Source organism: Oryzias latipes, chromosome 5 (assembly GCF_053564925.1).
Source record: "Oryzias latipes strain Hd-rR chromosome 5, Olatipes_Hd-rR_3.1".
Lineage (NCBI taxonomy): Eukaryota > Metazoa > Chordata > Actinopteri > Beloniformes > Adrianichthyidae > Oryzias > Oryzias latipes.
Window position 1 is genome coordinate 7,792,322 of NC_136241.1, and position 16,100 is coordinate 7,808,421.

General features: G+C 43.1%; 1 protein-coding gene across 1 annotated transcript; it reads right to left on the minus strand.

The window, feature by feature from the left end:
• Nucleotides 1–213: 213 nt before the first annotated feature.
• gdf5 (growth differentiation factor 5) lies at nt 214–11,568 on the minus strand. The gene is made up of 2 exons (XM_004068721.5): nt 10,313–11,568; nt 214–1,702 (listed from the first exon to the last, which is right to left on the minus strand). The coding sequence occupies exons 1-2, from the start codon at nt 11,055–11,057 to the stop codon at nt 744–746; spliced, it is 1,704 nt and encodes a 567-aa protein (XP_004068769.1). The 5' UTR covers nt 11,058–11,568; the 3' UTR covers nt 214–743.
• Nucleotides 11,569–16,100: the final 4,532 nt, after the last annotated feature.

Sequence of the window (16,100 nt, forward strand, 5' to 3'; positions counted from 1 at the left end):
CCTTCTTCCTACAGTTGCTCAGATTTTTATTGATTATCATTATGTATGGTCAGAATGTAATTCTGCCAGTTTGTTGCTCAACGTGTTGAGATAATAATAAGTCATTCTTGGGATGAAGTGTAAGTTTGGCTGCTGAGAAGTTCTCAAATTCCTTTGATAGTTCTGTCTGCACAGGCTCCGGGGGTGGAGGGAGCAGTGATGGGAGTTTGGAGCTCAGTCAGTTCAACATTTTTATTAGAGACTAGCTTGAGGAGCTTTCCCACATTTGAAGCAGGTCAGATTAGCACTTCATCACTGGCCATTATTTATACATCAGAGATTCTTTGCATGCTTTCACAAGTTCTGGATAAGGCATAAAAAGGACTCTGTTAGTTAAGTGCTGGAAATGGCATTTCTGTGTACACTTCATTTAAAGTTTCTAATACACAAACAACTTTTTACACCAATCATATAACAGACAGGAGAGCCCAAATCCTTTTTTTTCTAGTTGTTTCTATAACCTCCTACTTTTCCGGCACATGTTGATTGCCACCGTCAGGATTAGTTGTGGCAATGAAGTGTCTCAAATCAGCACCCGTTTCTCTGCTCAGTCTTTGGTATGCTGTCTGGTAGAAGATTAATGTGAGTTGCACAGCAGTGGGTCTAACAGAACAACTACCTTGCCCAGTGTCGATCTTCCAGTTTAAAGTCTGATAGATTAAACAAGCTTGCAGTACAGAACAGGTGCTCTTCTTCTGTCTGTGCTACCTGCACCCGCATGATTCCACCACCATGTCTTCGTACTGTTTATACACAACGTTATTGGCAGAGTCAATGTAGAGAATGCTGATGGGGCTGAGGCGTGTCGGGACGCAGCAGGTGGGAGGGGTGGACTTTGGGTCCATTGAATTAATCAAGGTCTGGATGATGGCGTGGTTGGTGGGTTCGAGGTGTGAGCGGATAGGGAAGTCGCAGGTACCGCTGCAGTGAAAGGCGTCATATTCCAGCGGGGCAATGATCCAGTCATCCCAGCCCATCTCTTTGAAGTTAACATGCAGATGTTTTCTGTGGCAGCGCTGCCTGGGCTTCCCTTGCTGGTTTTTGGTGAAGGACGGCATGGGCAGTTCCAGAACTCTCTTTGTCCCCCTTGCTGCAGGGGCTCGCCTCATTCGTCGCTGGGTAAACAGGTACTCATAGACGGTTTTATTATCGTGGCCTGAACGGGCTTTTATTTCATTGTAAAAAAGATCACGCTTGTTGCTTCTGCCGAAAGCCAAAAGAAAGGCCTTTTCTTTGTTTGTTCTGCCAAGACGAGAAAATCCTAAGGTGCGAAGGTCCATGGGGCGACCTCTGCGGTGCTCCAGTGCTTCCAACTCAAAGCAGAGCTGCTGGGAGTGATGGTTCTGCTGCTTTTTTAAGTTCAGGAAGATCTTATTGATGTCAAATACTTCCCATTTGTTGCTCAGTGTGCTGAACCAGTCCTCCGTGCTCTTCACTTGGAGCAAAACACATTTCTGTTTTACTGAAGCACATGTGTAAAGCTTCAGGTAAGGGGACTGGCTTTTCCCTCCCCCTTCGCCAGCAGTAGAGCCCCTTGAGGCCATGCGGGGGTCAGACATAGGCTTCCTCAGGATTCGTAGCTCAGCCCCAAGGAGCCCCTCTAGCTCCAAAGAGCTAATGTTGAAGTAATATTTCTGACGTTGCAGCAGGGGCCCATGGTCATCTGGAATAGAAAGAGGAACATGGGCATGAGTAATTGCAGAGCAGCAACAAAAATAAACTGAAGCAAAGGTCCGCTGATCAGTGATCAGTGTGTGCTGATGGTTTGACACAATCCATATACATACAAATAAAAATAAATCAAACGAAAATTACAACAGAAATTCAAATTAACACTTATTTGCAAAAAGAAAAGTGAAATATGTTCTGCAATATTGGCATGTTGTGCAATTCATCCTCATAAATAATATAGTTAACAAAACGGAATAATGTACAAAACTGATATTCTTGTCAGTGTGTCCGTCTGGCGGAGCAGATATATGTGCAATTAGACAGACAGACAGACGTATTAATTGTCCACTGGGGAAAGTTGTTTTAATAGTAAAACATTTTTTCATAAGCTATGGAATTATGGTATTCATGCATATGCCTTTAGTTTGTTTTATTTTTGATAAAACAATGTATGGCGTATGTCTCATCCATGCAGAAAGCAACAAGAAATTACATTTGCGCTGAACAATTTCCCACTAAATTCCACGTCGATTATTACCGACATCTGTAGCTTATCAGATGTAATTAAATGGAGGGAAATAAAATGCCCCATCACAATGCGTAATGACGCACAATGGCTGATCTTGCGCTCTTAGAAGATGTGGCAAATGGAAGAATTCGGAGTGAACGCATCTTTAGACAGCAAGAAGACTTGCTGGCAAACGAGGACGAGTGGCTTATGAGCCGGTTCTGACTTCCTCGAGCCGTCCTGTTGGAGCTTTTGGGGGGGTGTCACCCGGTGCATCTGGCGCGTCGTGTCCCCCTCCGCCTCAGTCACCACTCCACTTAAAAGGGATTCCCCAATAATTGATGCCAGTCTCTCATCAAGAGGGGTCATCTCCGGTGCCCCCCCCCCCCCCCCCCCCCCGTGGCAGACACCGTCTGGCGATGCAGCACTTGACGTTTTTTTGCCTCGACTTTGATGTCCGACCATTTCGTTTTTATTTCGGCCACGGTCTGAGGTTGTGAGGCTACAGTATTTACGGCGTCTGCCACCGTTTGCCACTCACGTGCCTTTTTGGCAATAGTAATGCCCACACTGTGCCCTCCAAACAACATTTTTCTCCTCTTTTCCACCTCGCCAACGATAATTTCTACTTCACATTGAGTGAAGTTACGTTTTTTTCATTTCCTCTCTGTGTTTGCCATGATTCCGCAATCAATGAATATTCATTTGTGGGCGTTTCACGGACTATTTATGGGCAACTATGGGCGTGTCATAAAGCCGCAAAAGCTGCGCTGCATTTAGAATTGGTTGTGATTTATTAAGGGAAAGATGCGTAGGATGTGCGTGCGCACGGTTTTATAAATCCGAATATTTCTGTGCGTACGCACGTCCTATGTTTCATCCGTACGCCACTTCTGACGCAAATCCTACGCAAAGTTTTATAAATGAGGCGCCAGATCCCCGAGCCACCTCAACGGCTCCTCTTGATGTGGAAGAGCCACCCTACGGAGGAAGCTCATTTCAGCCGCTTGTATTCGGGGCCTGGTTCTTTCGGTCATGACCCAGAGCTCATGACCATGGGTGAGCATTGGAACAAAGATTGACCGGTAAATTGAAGGCTTTGCTTTCTGGCTCAGCTCTCTCTTCACCACAAACGGACCTGCACAGAGACCACATAACAGCGAACGCCACACCAATGCGCCTCCCACACCTGGGGCAGGAGCACTCCACCTATCCAGAGAGGGCATACTACCTTTCTCCGGTCAAGAACCATAACCTCAGACTTAGCGGTGCTGACCCCCATCCCAGCCAAGTACGTTTTGTCTCCAAAAGGACATGGAGCTGCCGTTTTCTACTAAAAAGATTAGTTCCCCAAAAGAATCTGTGAGCAGATTCAAACATTTTCACAGCAAAAAGACAGGGACAGTTGGATGTGTAAATCTTTCTTTCAGTTCTTTGTCAGTGGAGAAATGAAACAGTGAAGTCCATGTGGACACACAAGCATGACTGTAGTCGTATTATTATGGGGTGGCCAACAAAGAATGGTCTTTCTGCACTAAAGTGAAACCTGATTTTTAGCATGAAGCTTTAACAACAACAGAAAGGTTGATGCCTCCAGCAGTAAGGCCTAAGTTTTGTTTACACTCTCCAAAGATTTCCCGAAAGTCTGCAGACCTCACAGCTGAACCTTTCTCACGACACATGCATTAAGGAGTCCATTACAACCAGAGAGAGCACGTCTGATTATAAGCAGGGCTGCTAATGTGGGCCTGCAGCTATCCACTGTCACAGGCAGCAAACCAGCATCTGCAGAAGAGGACACAGCAACTGATAACACAAGGCAGCACTCACACACACACACACACACATCCATGTGCTGGCACTCTTCTGTTGACCGTCTGATTAAAGCTTAGAGGAATTTGATTTCGCAAACACTTACATACTTTTAAAAAGGCTGAGCATGGAAATGTTTTAAAGACGTTCAGCTCTCAGGTGTGGTCTTTGTCATCGTTTCTTGTGTCTGCAGACAGATTGGATCACATGGAAAGTTCACATAACAGTGTTTGGTCCCTGTGCCTTGGCTGCTGACCAATGACAATGATCAAAAGTGACCCTGGAAAATACCAGCAATTGCACAATATAGCCTTCTGAGCTAAGATTTGTACATCAGAAAACATATTTTGGAGATGAAGCGACTTTTAGCTACATGCTTGTAATTAGTATTCTTGGAGTTGTAGCTACTCGAGTTATCAAGTTTTCAGCATGAAGTTCAAAGGACTTCTGAAGATGAAGTCTGATTTATTTGTTGTTTAAGTCTTGCAGCTGTTCAGGTGGGTCACTACAACCATAATGATTCAGTATTCAATTTGAAACATGTCCTATAAGAAGCAACCAGACTGTGATCCTTTTTTATTGTTTACAGCTGTTTCATTTTGTCAGAAGAGTTGAGAAGAAAATAGGACCAGGCCCATTTCCTTCCCATCGATGCGACCACTCTTCCTGTTCTTAAAGAAGAAACCATTCCTTGATTTTCTTGATCTGGAATCCATGTTCAGATATGAAAACTCTTTATTACATGGTTCTGTGTGGTCCCTCTGTTGACAATTGATGTTGACATTGTTACAGATGTGTTATTCCATGAAGCCTCGACTTAGTGGACATGCTGGTTCATGGCTCTCTGTCAGTTTAGTTCAGAAAAAGAAGATTAATCCATATGTAAGGCAAACTGAGTGTGCACTAATGGGACAGGAATTACTCACAAAAGAAAACTGGCAAATGTGTGTTTGCAGGGCTGCACCTCATCATTCCCTTCACAAAAAGACATGCTGATAATAACATCTTATTGTGAAGGGTATGATGAGACATTATGACAATAATGATAAATGTTAGGCTTCATGAGCTGTGCAGCAGCTATACATGACAATTCAGCTCCTGGTCTGCATGAGTTGTTCTTAGATGAAACAAAGCACTGAATGAAAATATAAAAGCCAGTCATTTCATTTTGTTTCTTTTGTTCTTCCTGCAGCTTCACAAAGAAGAAACTTCTCTTCATCACAGCCTCTGAACCCTGCAGAACAGCAGACCTACTGATGCCCCCCCCCAAACGCTTCCTATTCTCCTGCCCTTTGGGCTCCTAAAACATACATTTACAACTTCCAGCTCCATTCGCATGGAGCCCCAAACTGTTCATAATTAAAAAGATAAATATGACTTTGTGCAATCACACAATCAACCAATAAATCTCTCATAATATATGAAAAGATCATGAAACATATAAACGCACATTGGCTGAAATCGACTCGTATTCCTATATGCCTGCTCTGTGGTGTGCCAGTTACAATGATGACATATTTCAGCGACATCCGCACGGCTCTGCTGACATTAGCGGATCAAATAGAGACAAACAATCTGTCTGCAGACGCTATTTTGAGGCGTTTGGATGGCTTTTATGAAACGCTAAGCTTGATAGTTGCTGTAGAAGATGCAAGCATCGACGACTCGGTTTTTACTAGTTTGAGAGCAATTGAGCACCGGTTTCGTGTGGACCACACCACAGAGGAGATTTCTTTAAGCGCCGGTCGTCCACGTCTTGAAGTTCCAGCTTGTTTTCCAGCCCAAAAGTCATCTGAAAACTGCCAGAATGGACAAAAAACTGCCCAACTCTTCTCTCAGAGCTCTTCTCTTGTTCTCAGAGCTCTTCTCTGTGTGCACAGATCCAGCCTGAGGTCAAATCAAGGTTTCCCTTACACGCCATCACTGTGCCGGCTCCTGGGAGGTGAGCTAGCGGACAGAAAGAGATCCGCTGCAGGATGGTGAGTCAGGCTGCTTGGGCCTCCGGAACCTTATGATATTTTTTTATTTTCATCGAGACAATAATCAGGTCCCCTGGTTTTATTTTTCCCTCTGTAATTAACACGCGACAGCAAGCTTTCAAACTCGGTCAGAGAGAAATGGAAACACAGCTGAAGCAGCCGTCATCAAGACACAGCTTCAGCTGTGAAGCTAAAGCTGAGACTTTCTCTAAACGATCTCATGAACTCAAACATGGAAACATGATTACCATGTAGAACTCTTCAAAATAAATAAACCTGATCTATCAAAACATCGTCGTGTCTTCCAGGGGGGTATTCCAGAAAGCAAGTTATGCTAGCTCCCACGATAAGTTTGAGGCTAAGGAAGTTGATAACCTCAGCTTTCGGATCCAGAAGTGGAGGTATGTTTCAGGGTATGTCAAGTTGCCATAGCAACTCATGCTCTGTACATAACCTGGTCTGGAGCAGGTTTAGTTGAAGGTTAGTTTGTTTTCAGAGAGGTGAAACAGCATGGCGTGTCCATTTGAAGATGATTTAGTGGATGAAGAAGCTCAGATAATACTTTTTCCACCTTGAGAGGGTGATAAGACCGCATATGGATGTTGGAAAAATAAACTTTTTTACATTGTTGATCTAACTTAATTATTTGCTTCAGTTAAGATAAATCATTTTTTTGAGTTCAGTAAACTTAAAAATAATAATAATAACACATAGTTATCAGACAGTTATTTTACTTTCATTCAAATTAAATAAATTGAGTAGGTGTAACTTTGGTGCTGCTGTTAGATCGGCAGCGCAAGGGATTGTGGGATACCATTCCCTTTGCCTGTCTGGACGGATTTGGGTTTCGGTGTGGGTTTTTGACCAAATGTGTTTAGTTGTTTAGCTGTTTTATTGTGTTTTGCTGAGTTATTTTGTCCTACTAAGCTTAATTCTTTCTGCATGAGTCAGAGGGAGAGAGAGGATGATGAGGTTATTTAGCACCACTAGTGCAAGAGTATGGTATAAAAACTGAAGTTATAGTCAGAGTCATGAGAAATTATTTGTATGGGATATATTGTAAATTCACACTGTATCATTTAATTTTTTATATAAAAATGAGAAAATCTGCAGCCTCTAACTTAGACTTTTGAGAGTTCAAGAACTACAATAAATTAAGATGGAAAAACGTTTAATTGAATTGGAGTAAAATTCCATTTAGTTAGATAAATATGTATATTTGAGTTGTATAAACGATTATTGAGTTGGATAGACATAAGAAATTATGTTGCCTGGTCCGTTCACGAAGCTCCAGCATATATAGAAGATTAGCGGAACTCTTAGTCCGCTACTATATTTTCATAAGAAAAAAACTCAGAACCGATGTAGGTACCACAACCACTCAGCCTGCAACAACCGTTCAGGGTCCTGGGACTAATGCTGATGTCACATTGTGTGATTCGCTGTGCGTTGGTCCGATGACGTATCAGATAGTGATTGGTCTGGAAAAATTACGATATTACCATAGAAGAAGATATTATGAGGTCCGTTGTAAACAAACAGAGCTCCAACATGGAGCGAGATTATCTTCTGAACATGCTTTTATTATTGTTATGATTATTATTAAGTGCATTTGCAGCTGAACGGTCTGCGGTCCAAACCCTTCTCTCGACCGCACACTATAACAAAGCAGCTTCCCTGCCTGTGAACACTAACCTACCAGATTCCAGCTGCTCACGGTTCTCTCGTGTGGAGCAGCAGGTTCATTCTAACAGCCACAGATGTTTTTGCAAAGTGGGTTGTGGCATAATCTCTCTATAAACACAACAAAGAATAATGTCAGACATAACTTATGAGAGAAAAAAAAAACTTTATGTCACAAAAGGAAACGTGAGAGGAAAATATGTAGAGCCCAAGCAGATCTCCACGCAGCCTAGTTTGTCCAAGTGGGGTTACCGTAGTGTGACGTTATCCTCAGTCGAAAGGACTCCGAACGGTTACGGTACCTACACCGACCCTAAAACGGCCCAAATTATGCCTACCAGCCAAAATCCATTTTTACCCGCAAATTTAGAACCAAAACCGCCCATTTGGGGAAATTGCCCAATTTGGCAACAGTAGCCGCGTTTACATGGGCAAAAGTAATCAGAAAGAACGCCTGATCGGAAGAACAATGTGTCATGTGAACACGCCGTTCGGAACACTCTGCCCCGATCAGACTTGTTCGGATCAAGATTTCTTTCCGATCGAGATAGGTGGGTTATACCGATTGTTTATCCGATCGTTGTACATGTAAACGGTTCATTCCGATCGTGTGTCACTACTGCTCTTGTTTACCTCATGCATAGATGGCGTTTCGCTGAGAGAAAGCTTTGGAGCGCATACGGGACCGACCAGCTGCTCTGCGGACGCCCCGTGAAAAGCGCCGCTCCGCTCTCGCCCCGCTCTCGCCCCGCTGAGTCTCCCCTCTCTTTCAACCCTCACGAAGGGGATGCGGGGGAGGAGCACTTCGTGCCCACTGACGTCTGGACCCGGCACCCAAGCTCTGCGTTTGGGCTCCGGTGCCAGTGGACCGAGTGAACCTCTCTGAGCAGAGCAGCTAGATTTATTAAAATGTGTTTGAGGGGAGGGTGCTTTGTTACGTGTGCGTTTTGTTGTTTTGTTATGTGTGAGAATTCGGACTGCGAGCCGACCCGCCACTCTGGGTTAGCGGCTGCCGGCTTCAGGAGAACCGTGTGTATCCGAGCAGAGCTCGGACCGCCAGCACACACAGTGGCTTTGGGGCGGTGTGCGAACTTTTCAAAGCAGAAATGTCGCTCAGTCCTTAGAAACTGTTCAAACAATCACGTGGATTTGTGTTCTCAGCTGTGCCCCGACAAAATAAAGGCTGATGTTATTCCCACACATTTACGTTCAGCCAAGATGCAGATTGCAGTGTTTCCCGCATGGTCCTGGATTTTGTGTCCATCAAAAGGCTAATGTTGTTAGCGCGTGTTAGTCTCTCCTAACCCTTCTTCCAGCTCCGTTCTTCCACAGAAAAAGCAACGAACAGACGGATTAAAAATAAAATGATGAGCGAAGAGGCGCTTCATAATATTCATTATATTAATAAAAGCACGTTTGGAAGATCGTCTAGTATATTACCGAGCATCTGCATAAAATGTATGTGGCAGCAGTTTGTTTACAACGGGACTCATTTCCGCTTACTGTATTTTCAACACTACTGCGCATGCCCAAATGATTTATTCTGACCGAAAGTGTGACCCATGTACACGTTTGTTCTAATCGGAAAAAGGTTTTCTGTGCCCATGTGCACGGTTGAATTGTAATCCGACCATTGATCCGATAAAGATATTTTGCCCATGTAACCGCGGCTACTGTAAATGATGTGTAGAGTTGCATACTCCCACCTAGTGTTGAGGGGTGGGCATTGCACCGTCACGTTCGCTGAAGCAACTTCAATCGATGTAGTTAAGGTGCTGCTGCTTATGTCTGAGTAAAGAAATAGCCAATCACAAAAGTGTCTCCGCCTTGTTTGGTTTGATTGGCAGACAGACTCATTCTGCTGAAAAAGCTCATATAGAAAGAAATAAGTCATTCTGAAAAACAGCAATGCGAAATAAAAACAAAGCTACTTTGGAAAATATTGATATTGAAATCCGAGTTAGTCACAAGTCATGGAATTATAATAATATTAAACATGATTGAAAATGAATATTTTAAAACAGTTTTTAAAATAATGAACAGGTTTTTAAAGTAAAATGATATATATAATAATATAATGGCTAGTTTAAAATCTGTGTGCAGGTTTTTTACAATTTCATGATTTTTTATATATTTATGAGAGATGTATTGGTTGATTGTGTGATTGCACACGCTTTATTGTTTTTGTTTTTTATTATGAACAATTTGGGGTTAACGTTTAACGTATAACGATTATTATAACGATTAACGAAATTAATGTTCAGTGGAGCCCTCCGCTGGAACCCTACTTACAGCTCACTCCACACATAGCAGCCCCCCTTTGTGTTCCTCCTTCAGCTTCCTCTGCTCCCTGCTCTTCAGAGCTCCCTACATCCTCTCACTGATCAGTCAGCACCACCGGTTCAGCCGTTCCAGATCACAAAAGCAGGCAGAATGTATTGGAAAATGCCGAGGATGTGCTTCTGGACTCAGTTCACGCATCGGAATAATATTCTTGGTATAAAAAAAAACACATAATTTTTTTTATCTAGTTAAATGAGTGACAAGAACGTGCATTAGTGGAGGGTTGGGTGTCATTAATGCACTTGTATTCAAAAGTAAACTGCAGGGTGGTGTTTACCTTGACCTCTGTCCACGACACTGGTGATGGTGTTGGCCAGAGCCGCCTCGTGCAGCGCGCTGCTGTTCAGTCCCCCGCTGGATAGAGACCAGTACAGCGACAGCATGTAGTCGTGAGGGGTCACCAGCGGTTGTCTGTGCTGAAGCCTCGGATTCTGGCTGCTGCTGCTGCGCTGCGCCGCCGGAGGCAGCCTCCTCTGCGCGCCGCCGGTTTGGTGAGGGGAAGCCGCGCGTGCAGCAGCAGCAGCCGCGCTTGCCTTTGAAGCAACTCTCTCCATTTTCTTGCCAGCTGAGGCTTTACCCCCAACAGTTGGGGTTTCTTTCACTGCTGCGTAAGCGTTAACAGTTGCGGGAGCATGGACCTTGACGTGCGCGTCCGTTGGGGACACCCAGGAGCGCGAAACCCCTTTGCGCGCTGAGTTGTCCACCTTATCCTGCAGCTTCGGCAGATGTTTGGCGGATGAGTACACGGATGACCGCGAGGAGGACGGTTTGTTTCTATCAACAGAAGTCTCGCCTTTGAGCGGCGGCGGACCAGCGGGGATGCGCGCGGAGGGATTCCACGCACCGGGAACTTTTTTTAGTAACTGACCAACTTCGCGTGCTTCTGTCTGCCGTCTTGCCTCTCCAAGCTGGCGATGCTCGCGCTCCTTTTGCGTGGTCCAGCTGCGTGAAGCAAGGACGGGATGCGGGTAAAGGAGAGTCCAGCAGCTGAACAGAAAAGAAAGATGCCTCACAACTTTCATCCTAAATCCTTTGTGCCTCGAGGCAAACCGTCATCGTAAGTAAAGCTGTGTCACTCTGCAGTGCGCTGACGTTTGTACTTCAGACAGAACTGCGCGCAGTCTATCTCCTCCCGGTGGTCCTCTGCTCTGAGTCTGAGCTGTCAGGAGAGAAATCAACCAAAAGCTTTTTTTCTTTGTAAATCAGAATAAAAAAAACAGAGCGAGGCAGCCAAAGCTTAAACATGAGACGGGGGAGCTTTAAGCGCGCGTTGGGAGGATTCCTGAAGATCTGCAAAGTGCCATCTGTCATGTGGAGCAACCATAATGCTGGCGGGGTCCTGGCCGTGACAGAGGAGATGCTGCGAGCGCGCGGAGCTGTTCTGCTGGAGAGCTCGTAAGAAAGCTCTAATAAACCCGCGGTTTCCCAGAGAAAGCTCGCGCGCCCCTTCCCCTCTCTCTCCGGAGTCTGAACTCCGTCCAGTGAAAACACTGCACTCCCACACTAAGGTGCAGGTGCTGCAAATCCTCCAGCGAACCTGAGCGGCGCAGGAATTCCAGAAAACAGTTTTAATTACTGCATGACGTCATGACGTCTAAACCCATTAAACAGCAGTGTTTCTCCACACATCTTCCTACTTCTTTTTTCCACCTGTGACTCACTGAACTGGTGCAGAATCTGTCCTCTCACTATGAACACACGGAGGAAACTGCTTTGGTCCACATTGTTTTCAGGGTTTTCGGAAACAGTGATGCTGCAGCACACTAAAAACTCAGTGGTTGGATTAAAATAACCAAACTTGGGTTATTTTAACCTAACTTCAGGGTTAAAAAGCACTATTTGATGGGTTATTTTTAACCCACAATTTTGGGTTACTCTAATCAACCCAAGTATTAAATTGTTAGATTAACCAAGTTAAAAGGTCAAATTAACACAACCTAATAATCTTGGGTTAAATTCATAAATGTCTGTTTTTTCTCCCATTTTTCCTTTTAATAAAAGAAAACCTTCTAATATCTTCCAATGCAAATATTTAATCTCTAATTAAATCTCACCTCACCACTCAACATGTGTTTAACCAAAATAAAGAAATCTGTGACACTTTTTCATTTAGACAAACCAAACAGGGATACTATATAAATGCAGAGGCGCACATCTAACCCAATGCTTTCTTGTATCAGCAGGGGTTTTATGTTTAACAGATACACGTTTTAATATTAAAAACTATTAGCCGAAGTCAACATAGCGTGAACATGAACTGTTTTATAACCAGCATTTACTTTTTTATTTATTATACAGTTTTAACCTTTAACACCAGCAACAACTAAACAACACGCGCTCTTTGACACATTATTAATCTTTGCCCGTTTGGACGATCTCCATAAACGTGAATTAGTTAATTCTGGAGTAAAGCAGGTTTTCAGGGTGTGCCTGACCAACACGCTGTTTGTCCAAGGACCGATAGGGTCTCGACTCCGCCAAATCATACAAAGAATGATAAATGAAAGTAAATCATAAGCAAAACAACTGGCAGCATAAAAGTGAAACCAATCATCTATATAAGAAAGCAAAATATAAGAAATACATGAAAAATAATTAATCCACGATATAGTCTTGAGGCCCTGAATATAACTTCTGTTCTTCATAATGGTATACTGTAATCCTGAGAAACACTGTAGGCTTGTATACTAACAGGCTTGAGGTCAATAAAGGATGACCATGCCTCTTCAACCAGGTGGCCTTTTGTTGAGCCTGTAAACTGTCTGTTGTTGCTGGTATCAGTCTGAGAGCCACCACTCTTTTGGCATCTGTTGGGACGCCAATATAAGTGTCAGGATGGTGCAGCAGGTACTAAATTGGTTTGAAATGTTCAAAGATTTTTGTTATCCTCAAAACTCAATTATAATAAAACTTGGGGAAAAACACTACTTCTTTATCAAACCCAGTAGACTAAAATGATCAAAAACTCCAAAAAGTGAGTAGTTTACTGAGCTTAGAAGGATCATGAAGACAATTTAGACAGCTAACTTACCCAGTGGGATGTCATTGATAGAAAAAAAAGATTATTGTCTCATTTTTTTTTTTTTTTATCTCCTCCATGTGGACGAGTTTCTGAATAACTAGTCACCCATGTCCCAAATATGAACAGCCCGACGCAGCGACCGTGGCAAAGTTCAAATAACTGTGGCCGCACTGGGTCGCTCAAATCGAGCTGCTACCTGCACTGCGCCCATCATTTAAATGGCGCCGCAGGACAGAATGAATTGACTTAACATTGACACACGAATCGCATTCGGTGTGAACGCAACTTTAACCCTTGTGCTATCCTAGGCACTTTAACATGGGGAGTTGGGTCATCTAGACCCACTAGACAGTGCTCTGAACCTTTTTTCTTCAATGATTTGTGATCTTCACTGGTGTTCATGGATTACATGAAATCTTTCCACCTTTATCCACCTTTGTCATGGTAGGGAGAACACGTCAATGTAAGGGTGGGGTCATCTAAGAGCACAAGGGTTAAAGGGACAGAGCACCAGAACTAATTTAAATGGTATGCTGGACCAAAATGTGTAAACCGACAGCTTTGTTGTAACAATTTCCCATCACTATGAATCCTTTTGATCTGGTTTAAACTTAAATTAACACTTACGAAATAGAATAGTATACATACATATTACATTTTACACCATACGTGTGCAATATTTTTCTAAACTACCTGTCAAAAGTTTGAACATGTGTCTATTCAAATAAACAGGTATCTACAAACATTGCTGTTTATCTGATTCAAATGAAGAGCAGGAAAGAGAGAATGTATGATTTTTAAAATGGTCATAAAAATTCTGTACAGTCTTTTGGGGTCTTGTATTTTTGTTTTTTACTTTGTATTAGTCAACCTTCACTTGGGAAGAATGTCAAATCAAAGTCAAAGAAGACTGTTAGAAAAATCCAGTCACATCGTTGAGTTTTTAACTTTTTATTTCTCTACTTGATCTAGGGGAAGGGCTTCCTGGTTCTGATTCTGACACTCTTTGCCAGTTTAATTTATGAAGCCACAAACTGTGCCAGCTCGCTCCACAAATTAGGTTGAAACCATGCTTTCCAGAATAATTAGCAGCCAGAAATGTTGGGTTCAGATTGTTAGCCAAGATGTGATTTTTCCCAGATAGTTTGTAACCAGAGCTGGTTCTGGAGCAATGTTTGTCTTTTCTTTTGCATCTTTCTGACTTTCTGTTCTCCTCACACGCGTCTTTGAGTGCACAACATCTACAGACTGATCAGCAGGAGGGAACTGATTGAAGGAAAAGCAGCATTGATCAGACGTACGCCAGAGCTAATGCAGTCCGCCCGTCTGAGCTCGCAGGGGAAGCCAGTGATGGTGTTGATGTTTGTTTTGGCTTCTTCTGGATAGAAACTTTACCGCATGAATGCTGCTCTAAGGAACCGCTTTTTCTCAATTGATGCAACTTAATGCAAAACAAAAAAGCACATTCAGACCACTGAAGGTGAAGTTAGTCCTACACACAGTATATTAAGGCCACATTAATACATAGGTAAAATATTAGAACCCATGTTCATTAAGCCACATTTAAGCAGGAGAAACACAGATAAGAAGAAGGATTTGTTTAAGGGAGGACTACTGTGTGCGTCAGACAATCGGACAAATCTGAAAGTCGGGAAGTTAGTCATTTTCAAAAGGTGAAGTCACACTCAATTGGTCCAGTTCTCATATCCAGTCAGTGAGTTCAGCCCAGGTAGGACCTGCCACAGGAAGCCACTGCATGCTGTCAGCCCCATTTCTAACATTTTTCAAGAACCACTACAGCTATAGACACTTAAGATTAAAGTAAATTCTATGGTAACTTTTTGTGATTTTAAGTTGACTTGTACATATAGTCATGAAGAAAATTAGGAAACTCATGAATGCTTTTAATGTTCTCCCTCACATATGATCCCTCTCCATAAAGCTCTGATCACACCAACTGCACACGGGTGTTTGGGTGCACGAGAATTATAGGCAGCGTATAGAATGACGTTTGGCCTTTAGAAACCTCACTGATGTGTGAATAAACACTATGCTTGGAGCAAAGAGAACCATATATTATGCAAAATCACCTTTTTGAGCTTTTAAATGTATTATAATGTTCACTCCTCACTAAAAACAAATCCAAAGCAGTATTTTGATCCATCCACACACTTCTGAGTATTCCTCTAAAAACCTGATCTCTAAGCACCAGCCCCTACCAATGCACAAAAATGAGTGGATCCTCGTTTTGTTATAACCCTTGTGCTATCTTAGATGACCCCACCCTTACATTGACATGTTATCCCTACCATGACAAAGGTGGATAAAGGTGGAAAGATTTCATGTAATCCATGGACACCAGTGAAGATCACAAATCATTGAAGAAAAAAGGTTCAGCGCACTGTCTAGTGGGTCTAGATGACCCAACTCCCAATGTCAAAGTGCCTAGGATAGCACAAGGGTTTTAATCAAACAGTCGGATTCCCCTGGTCCACACCAGTTCTAAGCCAGCTGCTAGGTGCCAGCCCTGCTCACAGGCTAACACACACCCACTATCTCCACAGAGCTAGTGGTGATCAGCAAAAACGTTTTCATTATAAATACACAATATGCAAATCCAGCTTTGCAAAAGTAAGGATGTTGTTTGTTTTCGAGGGAGAGACGCAGACACCCTGCAGAGGCCGGCTCTAGGTTGACTTCATCAAATGGGCGGCACCCACATGGAGTGAAAGGCGGTACCTCAGAGATTGAATTGTCTCACTTCCGAGTTGGAAAATGAACGGCAAAAATAACTAATATTTCATTAAAAAATCCTTCTTTGGTGTGCCAAAGGTAAGAAATTATTATATATATGGATATAGTTTATTCTGAAAGTCTTAAGAAAGTCATGATATTGGCCCTTTAACATTTACAATATAACCAATGCTTCCAGTTATAACAGAGCAGAGTCAGACTGCTGACACAGGTGTGCAGCCAAACCATGGCTCCACTTCCCGTTCTGCCATGTGAACATGAAGCAGCGAGGATCAGCCGCAACAGCTCA

What these genes read in the sequence shown, in the direction of transcription:
- gdf5 (XM_004068721.5), bottom strand. Translation starts at nt 11,057, where the DNA reads ATGAAAGTTGTGAGGCATCTTTCTTTTCTGTTCAGCTGCTGGACTCTC. An exon ending in TGTCGTGGACAGAGGTCAAG is followed by an intron (nt 1,703 to 10,312) that starts GTAAACACCACC and finishes TTTCTATTCCAG; the next exon opens with ATGACCATGGGCCCCTGCTG.